The sequence below is a fragment of the Entelurus aequoreus genome, linkage group LG27 (assembly GCF_033978785.1).
Source record: "Entelurus aequoreus isolate RoL-2023_Sb linkage group LG27, RoL_Eaeq_v1.1, whole genome shotgun sequence".
Lineage (NCBI taxonomy): Eukaryota > Metazoa > Chordata > Actinopteri > Syngnathiformes > Syngnathidae > Entelurus > Entelurus aequoreus.
The window spans coordinates 14297981-14308899 of record NC_084757.1 but is presented as its reverse complement, the minus strand read 5'-3'; the positions used below and the strand labels follow the sequence as shown (position 1 = coordinate 14308899).

The 10919-nt window shown below is 37.2% G+C and overlaps 1 protein-coding gene across 3 annotated transcripts in view; it reads left to right on the top strand.

The window, feature by feature from the left end:
- The window catches only part of rabggta (Rab geranylgeranyltransferase subunit alpha), a 59834-nt gene extending 51888 nt beyond the window's left edge, over nt 1-7946 (top strand). For all 3 annotated transcript variants that reach the window (XM_062039331.1, XM_062039329.1, XM_062039330.1), the window contains exon 17: nt 6059-7946. In XM_062039331.1, the coding sequence (XP_061895315.1) occupies nt 6059-6207 (149 nt within the window). In that variant the 3' untranslated portion in view covers nt 6208-7946. The remainder of the gene's footprint in view (nt 1-6058) is intronic.
- Nucleotides 7947-10919: the final 2973 nt, after the last annotated feature.

Sequence of the window (10919 nt, the reverse complement as noted above, 5' to 3'; positions counted from 1 at the left end):
CTTGCTGGTAGACGGCTGCGTTGACCCTGGATCTCAGGAAACAGAGTGGACCGACACCAGCAGATGACATGGCACCCCAAACCATCACTGATGGTGGAAACTTTACACTAGACTTCAGGCAACGTGGATCCTGTGCCTCTCCTGTCTTCCTCCAGACTCTGGGACCTCGATTTCCAAAGGAAATGCAAAATTTGCTTTCGTCAGAAAACATGACTTTGGACCACTCGGCAGCAGTCCAGCTCTTTTTTCCAGGGTCAACGCAGCCGTCTACCAGCAAGTTTTAGAGCACTTCATGCTTCCTGCTGCTGACCTGCTCTATGGAGATGGAGATTTCAAGTTCCAACAGGACTTGGCGCCTGCACACAGCGCAAAATCTACCCGTGCCTGGTTTACGGACCATGGTATTTCTGTTCTAAATTGGCCCGCCAACTCCCCTGACCTTAGCCCCATAGAAAATCTGGGGGGTATTGTGAAAAGGAAGATGCAGAATGCCAGACCCAAAAACGCAGAAGAGTTGAAGGCCACTATCAGAGCAACCTGGGCTCTCATAACACCTGAGCAGTGCCAGAAACTCATGGACTCCATGCCACGCCGCATTAACGCAGTAATTGAGGCAAAAGGAGCTCCAACCAAGTATTGAGTATTGTACATGCTCATATTTTTCATTTTCATACTTTTCAGTTGGCCAACATTTCTAAAAATCCCTTTTTTGTATTAGCCTTAAGTAATATTCTAATATTGTGACACACGGAATTTTGGATTTTCATTTGTTGCCACTTCAAATCATCAAAATTAAATGAAATAAACATTTGAATGCATCAGTCTGTGTGCAATGAATAAATATAATGTACAAGTTACACCTTTTGAATGCAATTACTGAAATAAATCAAGTTTTTCTAAATATTCTAATTTACTGGCTTTTACCTGTGTGTGATATATATATATATATATATATATATATATATATATATATATATATATATATATATATATATATATATATATATATATATATATATATATATATATATATATTTATATATATATATATATAGATAGATACATAGATAGATACATGTATGTGTGTATATATATAGGTACACGTATGTGTGTGTATATATGTATGTATATGTGTGCATGTATGTATGTATATATATACACGTATGTGTATGCATACATATATACATGTATTTGTATATGTATGTATATGTGTATACAGTATATATATGTGTACATAAGTGTATATATATATTATATTATATATATATATATAGATATATATATATACACAACTTAGCTATTTTTATTTAGGGCAGAAGAGTTTTGAGAGATTTGAGCAAAAAAGTACAAAACAATATGAATCCAACAATTTATACACTCTTAACTCCCTAAGGGTTTTTTGTCCCTGTGAAACTTTGTATGACTGAATTATGCATGCCCTAGGCCTAGATGGTTTTAAAAAAACACATATTTTAAATGGATTTTTCTCTGAAACGATTGACAATCAGAATAAATCAGATTTGTGATTTAGATGTGATTACAATTTTTCACAGCAACCCTAATATTAAGTGAAATATCATACCTTGATTCTCTTAAAAACAACAACAGAACGTTTTACACAAAATACAACTTTAGGATAAAGATTTCCTTCAAATGAAATCCAGGTTACCTCCATCCATTTTCTACCGCTTGTCCCTTTAGGTTATATAATATTTATACTTTTGGGGCAGCAGTGGCTCAGGAGGTAGTTGTCCAGTAAACGGAGGGTTTAAGTGTGTGTGACGATGTGGCCTCATGGTAGCGGTGGTTGTCTTGATCCCAATATCCAGAGGACAGCAGGAGACCTCGTGCAGGTAAAACGTATTTAGAAAAAACAAAAGACGAGTGCAGCTCTGAATGCACACGAAGCGTGTGTCCTTGAACAAGTCACATTGTTCCCACATTTCCGTCAGTACACCCCAAAGCAGCTGTGGCTACAAATCTAGCTTACCGCTACCATGGTTATGAATCATAATTTGTTATTAACTTAAAAACTATAATAGTTTGACCAAATATTTTTGCAGCACATCTGTAGCACAAATTATTGGGAATGGTTTGGGGAGATTTCAACATCTTTGGAGTGCTGTTTATAAATAATAAAATAATGATATAATAATAGATATATAATATATGTATGATATATAATAACAAAGTCATAACAACTATAAAATGTTAGTAACTTAAAAGCAAACAAACTTTGAAGCACAAACGCACAACAACCGATTGGGACTAGTTTGGGAAGATTGTGACATGGGTAGAGGGCTGGTTATGAATAATAAAACCATTAAAACTATAAAATATTAATAATTTAAAATCTAACTGCACAAACAAACATTTTTGCGCAACAAACCAGCACAAATAATTTGGACTGGTTTGGAGAGATTTGGACATGAAGTGCTGGTTACGAATAACACGATAATACCATAAAATATAAAATGTTAACTTAAAAAACAAATGTAGCACAAACGATTGGGACACGTTTGGGGAGGTTTGGACAAGGTGGGGGAGGGGGTGCGACTTCACACAGGTGAATCTCAAAAAGTTAATAACTTAAAAATTATAATAGACCAAATATTTTTGCAGCACAAATGTAGCAGAAACGAATCAGATGAGATTGGGGAGATTTGTACATATTTAGGGTCTAGTCATGGTTAACGCATTAATTACATGTTAACATGAAATAAACTTCACACAGGCATTTAGCTTTGCGAGTGAACAATGGCTTTTAAGAGAGATGGACAGGTGAAGCTGAATGTAATAATTTCAACAATGATTTTATTGCAAATGTGAATCCACAATCAGAGAAGAACGTCAACGTTTAGCGAGCCGTATCGTATGTATTCTGATATCTTTGAGAGAACAGTCCCATTGGCTCAAACCGGTGGAAGGACCTGTATGGATGGTTGAGCACAAGAGACGCCCTCATAGTTTGGGCACGTTAGGGCTGCTTTGCAAGAAAGAAAATGTGGTCAAACTCTTAACAGGCATGGGATTTTTCCATCTGTAGTCGGAATTCCGTCTTTTTTATCTATGTAAAAATCTGAAAAAATTATTTTCCATTTATCTTCGTTTTTCCCGACCTACAGTGTGTGTTAAAATGTGATCCGTCTCTTTGCCATAGCTGCCAACGACTACGGTTTTCCCGTAATGAGCACGGTTTTTGATAATCCAGTGGTAAAAACTACGGTTTTTCATTAAAAATGGTTAACTTAAAAATCGAAGCTAAGTAGCGAAGCACTCCACGGGCAGGGGAAAAAATATACGGGATGATTGGTTGGTTTACGTATAAGAAAATCCATGATGAGTCACAGTTGGTTAAAGGCCTACTGAAACCCACTTCTACCGACCACGCAGTCTGATAGTTTATATATCAATGATGAAATCTTAACATTGCAACACATGCCAATACGGCCGGGTTAACTTTTAAAGTGCAATTCCGGTTGGAAACGTCTATGTATGATGCGTATGCGCGTGACGTCACGACAGCAACGGAAGTATTCGTACCCAATGTGTCACCATACAAACTGCTCTGTTTTCATCGAACAATTCCACAGTATTCTGGACATCTGTGTTGGTGAATCTTTTGCAATTTGTTTAATGAACAATGGAGATTGCAAAGAAGAAAGTTGTAGGTGGGATCGGTGTATTAGCGGCTGGCTGTAGCAACACAACAAGGAGTACTTACTTGGATAGCAGACGCCTAGCCGATGCTAGCCGCCAACCGCATCTGTGATCGGGTGAAGTCCTTTGTCGCGCCGTCGATCGCTGGAGCGCAGGTGAGCACGGGTGTTGATGAGCAATTGAGGGCAGGCTGGCGTAGGTGGAGCGCTAATGTTTTTATCATAGCTCTGTGAGGTCCGGTTGCTAAGTTGCTAAGTTAGCCTTAGCGTCTTTAGCAACAGCATTGTTAAGCTTTGCCAGGCTGAGAATTATTAACCGTGCAGTTACATGTCCATGGTTTAATAGTATTGTTGATCTTCTGTCTATCCTTCCAGTCAGGGATTTATTTATTTTGTTTCTATCTGCATTTGAGACAGATGCTATCACGTTAGCTCAGTAGCTAAAGCTTCGTCGATGTATTGTCGTGGAGATAAAAGTCACTGTCAATGTCCATTTCGCGTTCTCGACTCTCATTTTCAAGAGGATATAGTATCCGAGGTGGTTTAAAATACAAATCCGTGATCCACAATAGAAAAAGGAGTGTGTGTGGAATCCAATGAGACCTTGTACCTAAGTTACGGTCAGAGCGAAAAAAGATACACCCTGCACTGCCTCTCTAGTTCTTCACTCTAACGTTCCTCATCCACGAATCTTTCATCCTCGCTCAAATTAATGGGGTAATCGTCGCTTTCTCGGTCCGAATTTCTCTCGCTCCATTGTAAACAACGGGGAATTGTGAGGAATCCTTCCTCCTGTGACGTCACGCTACTTCCGGTAGGGGAAAGGCTTTTTTTTATCAGCGACCAAAAGTTGCGAACTTTATCGTCGTCGTTCTCTACTAAATCCTTTCAGCAAAAATATGGCAATATCGCGAAATGATCAAGTATGACACATGGAATGGATCTGCTATCCCCGTTTAAATAAAAAAAATTCATTTCAGTAGGCCTTTAAGATTAGGGCAAAACGTTACGGACAAGCCAATCAGAGGCAATCATCGAACCAGGAAGGGAAATCACAACAGACATTCCAAATGACGATGAGAGAGTCGGAGAAGAGAAGGGGGAATGTTCAAACGGGCGATTTATATATGAAAAAAAAACTAGTGGAAGATGGCAGAGGGATTCTTTTCCTTAGATTTTTCTTTTAGCGATGTAGACGATGTCTAGGAAACCCATAATGTGTCTACTTGGCCACATTTGGACAAATGTGTGTGTCTGGATAAAGGAATGCCCAACAGATTAATTTGAGTTATTTACCATGTAAGCCCAAATCAAAACTGCTCTCGACATGGAATACGTGAAATACACATTTAAGAACACACATGATTGGGGCAGACGTGATGACTTTTTCTACAGTATAACCTGTCTAAATGCTACATTTCATTTTCATTGGTGTTTTAGAAATGTTTTTTCATTATTTCTACTGTTTATATTTTGACATTGAATAGTTGAATCATTTGGAAACATAAACAACATGACTGAAAGATTTTTGTTATTTCATGCAATAAGTCACAAATGGCTATTCAGATAAAGGAAGTTAGCTAATAGAAAAAACATTGTTTGTACTCTATGATTTTTGAATTTGGAGCAGTTAGAAGTGGAGAGAGAGTCGAAGAGACAGAAATTGGCATTAAAATCCAAGGCAGAATCCACTAAAGCAGAAACAATAAGGAAAATGCAAGCTGCTCAGAAATTTGCCAGGAAAGCAAAAATGCCAAAGTAATGTGTGAATGAACCAACGTAATGTGAAAATAATGTGAATAACTAGATGAACCATCTGTGGCTGTGAAGTGAACACTAGTAAGGTTGTAAATACTGTGGTTCCTGTGGATGTGAACACAAGTTGTAATTACTGTAGTGACTGAAACAGACATAGTGGTTCATTTGGATGAATGGGGTATGTATTTATGTAAACTCTGTTGATCAGTTTTTAATTCTTTAAACACTAAAACATATGTAAAAAATGCTTTTTTTTTTTTTTTTTGCTAATGTTCAATTGCTAAAAAAATCCAGGAGCTTTGAGCTTTGCGTGCCCTAGACCCCCGACCTAATTTTAATCTTTTTAATTTTCAGTGTTTTTCATTAAGTTCAAATCACATGCCTGCTAAAGCACTAAATGCAGTCATTAAAGTCAAATGTGCCTCGTAAAAATATTAGTTTTAGGGTTGCAACCATTTTCTAAATGATTAATAGTGGTGTATTTTTATGCTATATTAACAAGGGGTTGTTTACTGTCAGTTTCTCTGTTTGGCCTCAATGTGTTGATATAGTGTGTCACTGGACCGTGTTCAGCCTCGATGATGAGGCTTATTTATCACGCCATGTCACCCAAAGGCTTCTCCTTTAACCTAATTGTGCAGAAATCTCCACATTGGCAGCTCTGCGGCCGCTCACATCCTGCCCCAAGCTGCGGCGCCTGGATCTCCGTGGCAACCCCGTCGCTCAGGCGGCCGGCGTGGAGTCGGAGCTGTCCGAGCTGCTGCCTACCGTCACATGTCTGCTGCTGTGACGAGGGGCGGGAGTCGGGAGCCGTCACTCAAAGCGTTGCCGCCGACAGCGCCGGGCAGTTTGCGAAGGAGTGAGTGGATGTTTTTTTCCAAGCGTGTTGTCACTTCCACTTGTTTGGTAGAAATTCAATCAAAACAGCCTCCACACGTCTCAATGCCTCTGAAGGTGTATATCAAGACAACTTTAATGAAAAGTCTATTTGTTGTTTCTGAGTGTGTGTGTGAGTGTTTGTGTGTGTGTGTGTGTGTGTGTGTGTGCGTGCGCGTATGAGTCACTGTTGCATTTCTGAAAATGTGCGTCTGAATGAAGGTCTCGTAATACCTCCAAATGCATGCTGAAACCCTCCTCCCCAATCACGGATGTAATTGACTGTATGTGGGTGCATCAGTGTGGTCGTGGTTTTATAAGCTTTAAAATAATTTGAAGCAACCATAAGAAAACAGAATGGAGCAGACCTAATTCTGCAGCCAGATCATGATTGACAGTTAATCCTTGGGCCATACTCGAGTGACTCAAAAGCTTTTTTTGAATGCAATCATGGATAAATACACAGACAAGGGGCTGGTTGTTTTTCCCCTGGGCCTGCGATAGTCGTGAATCTATGAATTTCCATCAGTGCGTTTGTTAAAGGGGATCCGCACTCTGTTTTTAGGAATTTTGCCAGTCCCTATATGAGACAAGAACACACATCTTTCTCTTTTCTCTGTGTTATAAATCATTAAATACTGATAGCAAGAGGATAATGAAGGTCATGGGATACGATCTATTTTGCCTTAAGCCCTTTAAAACATCCAATAATGTTTCATATACATGTTGTAAGTATGTAATGTACTAAAAGGCACATTTATGATATCATGTAATATTTACAGTCTTTTTGTCAATTTAAGCATCATTGAAATTTATTTGCAATGATTTCAAAGATGCTCATCAACAAAATTTCCGTCCACAGAAAACTACTACAGTTGTCTCTTGGTTTTTTGCATTAATTACATGACCGCGATAAACGGCTTTACGAGATGTTATGATGATAATAATCAAAACATTTTCATAGAGCACAACAAATATATTTTTTTAAAATATTATCAGAGCCCTCAATACTTACCGGTAGCCCAGAGGATCCTCCAAGAGAAAACACAACCACAAAAACACAGCCAAGACGTGAAAATACTTTGTCACATCCTGGGTAATTCCTCTAAGTTAGAACTAGGCTATGAGTGTTGAAACCCCAGACGTACATTGTTCTGCAAAAAGTTGTTCAACTTGACAGTCGTCACTTCGCCATTAGCGTTCTGAGTTAGCATTGCGTGTTTGTGTTGTCATTCCACATCGATCACGTCAAAGCTGTGTTTATGATGTCGAAAATGAAGTACATCAAAAGAGTTCCTCTCCACCTAGGCCGGAAAGTTGCTGATAGTTTATAGCAGCCTTATTTGCCAACTCCGATGCTACTTCCAGCTGTTGTCGTTCAAGGTCACTCACCTCAAAGTCTCACCAGTGTGGAGAGGTGTTGTTGTCGAGGAAGGTGTTGAAAATGAAGTTCATCAAAAAGTTGTTCTGTCACAAGTTACAGTAACTTGATATTGTTTTTGTGAAGATAGAGAAGCGCCAACACTAGCTGGCTAATGCTGTTAGCAGTTCAACCCTAAAATCGGAAGAGGAACTCAGTTATATATATATATATATATAAATATGGACAGAAGAAAAAAAAAATGTATATATGGTAGAAAATGGATGTATGGATATATATATATATATATATATATATATATATATATATATATATATATATATATATATATATATATATATATATATATATATATATAATGCTGTTGCACTGCTAACAGCATTAGCCGGCTAGTGTTGGCGCTTCTCTATCTTCACAAAAACAATATCAAGTTACTGTAACTTGTGACAGAACAACTGTATCGATATATATATCCATTTTCTACCATATATACATTTTTTTTCTTCTGTCCATATATATATATATATATATATAAATTTTTATATATGGTAGAAAATGGATGTATGAATATATGTATATATATATAACATTTTTTTTTATATATGGTAGAAAATGGATGTATGGATATATATATATATATATATATATATATATATATATATATATCCCATATATGCATTTTTTTTCTTCTATTCATATATATATATATATATATATACATATCCCATATATGCATTTTTTTCTTCTATTCATATATATATATATATATATATATGTATGTATGTGTATATATATATATATATATATATATATGTATTTATGTATCCATGTATATATGTATGTATAAATATATGTGCGTTTGTATATATATATATATATATATATATATATGTATATATATATATATATATATACATATATATATATATATATATATATATATATATATATATGTGTATATATATATGTGTATATATATGTATGTATATATGTGTGTATATATATGTATGTATATATGTGTGTATATATATGTATATATATATGTGTGTATATATATGTATATACCGAACGCCTCCCTCGGGAGGTGTTTAGGGCACGTCCAACCGGTAGGAGGCCACGGGGAAGACCCAGGACACGTTGGGAAGATTATGTCTCCCGGCTGGCCTGGGAACGCCTAGGGATCCCCCGGGAGGAGCTGGACGAAGTGGCTGGGGAGAGGAAAGTCTGGGCTTCCCTGCTTAAGCTGCTGCCCCCGCGACCCGACCTCGGATAAGCGGAAGAAGATGGATGGATGTATATATATATACACTACCGTTCAAAAGTTTGGGGTCACCCAAACAATTTTGTGGAATAGCCTTCATTTCTAAGAACAAGAATAGACTGTCGAGTTTCAGATGAAAGTTCTCTTTTTCTGGCCATTTTGAGCGTTTAATTGACCCCACAAATGTGATACTCCAGAAACTCAATCTGCTCAAAGGAAGGTCAGTTTTGTAGCTTCTGTAACGAGCTAAACTGTTGTCAGATGTGTGAACATGATTGCACAAGGGTTTTCTAATCATCAATTAGCCTTCTGAGCCAATGAGCAAACACGTTGTACCATTAGAACACTGGAGTGATAGTTTCTGGAAATGGGCCTCTATACACCTATGTAGATATTGCACCAAAAACCAGACATTTTCAGCTAGAATAGTCATTTACCACATTAGCAATGTATAGAGTGTATTTCTTTAAAGTTAAGACTAGTTTAAAGTTATCTTCATTGAAAAGTACAGTGCTTTTCCTTCAAAAATAAGGACATTTCAATGTGACCCCAAACTTTTGAACGGTAGTATATATATATATATATAGCGATGGACCACTATCAGTAATCATTACAGACTTTGTAAGTGCCAACGACGACTACTCTGAGACAAATCATGATCCAGAACCTTGGTTTTTGTAATCTAAATTTATGGTGGATCAGCTTCGTGCTAAACTCTAGTCAAACACTAAACCATAATGTAGCACTACTGCTAAGTACTACACAAGGAATACTAAATTAACATAATAAAACAGTCCGTTAAAATGTCCAAGCTCACTGGGATGCCGACTGATGGGATGATTGTATTTGTCAACACAAGATCCATAATCCTCATGCTTCAGGTAAAACAATCCTGGGACAAAACAAACATTTGCTCTGCGTGAGCTCTTGTGAACATTTAAATGGTGCGTTGTTGGCAGTTTCCTTGTCTGACATATGATGGGCAATATTCCAAATAAAGTGCACTTTCATTAACTATAGCCTCTTGCACGTAGAAATCCTGCCGTTTATTCTCTTCGACTTTCCAAGCAGAGCCCAGTGAAGTAGGAAATTGCCGCTCACACAGGTAGCGTCCTGACTCGATTACAACCTGCTAAGGTACAAAACCCCCTAGGTAGATTTTCTCACCCCACATTTCCGTGTCGGTGCCACTCCTACAGAAAATGGGTGTTGGGAAATATCAGCTTTTGTAGTTCAGTGTGAAAGGGGCTAAGAACAAAAGTTAAAGACTGACTGTACGTGTTCTCTACTTTAACAGTGTAATACATCTTCTTGAAAACCAGCCTCTTCTGCAGTGGACATTTGTAACTGACGACAGAAATAGACCAAAAACAAATGTACACTGCAGAGGACACTGGTTCTCAGGAGGATCTACAGTATCTTACGTATGTGTCCTCCCATTTGAAGTATTATATCATTTGAAGAACAATATCACAGAAATGAAACTTCAATGTTCTTGAAAGTAGTCAGTGAAAAGCGGTATTTACTGAAAATAAGTCAACAAGACTGCTCTATCCTTAAACATGTTTGTCTGTGTTAACATTTAATATCCAGTCTAATAGCCACCTTATGAAATGTTGTTATTGTTGCTTTAATATGAGAAGCTTATAACCGGTGATCACAGTGTTGCCTATCGATGTCATGTATTGATGCAAAAACATTTATTGTATGTCGGAGGAGAAGCCCAGTAGCCACAGATCTATACAAAAAAATACAAATAAATAAATTGTATCACTTGCCTTACCTGAAACGTTTCTCGTGTGATTTATGTGTGACTTTAAATTACATGCTGAGGTTTTCTACAACCCCTGACAAAAATTATAGAATCACCAGACTTGGAGGATGTTCATTTAGTTGTTAAATTGTGTAGGAAGAAAAGCAGATAACAGACATGACACCAAAATATAGTCATTTCAAATGGAAACTTTACGGTTTTAAGAAACAC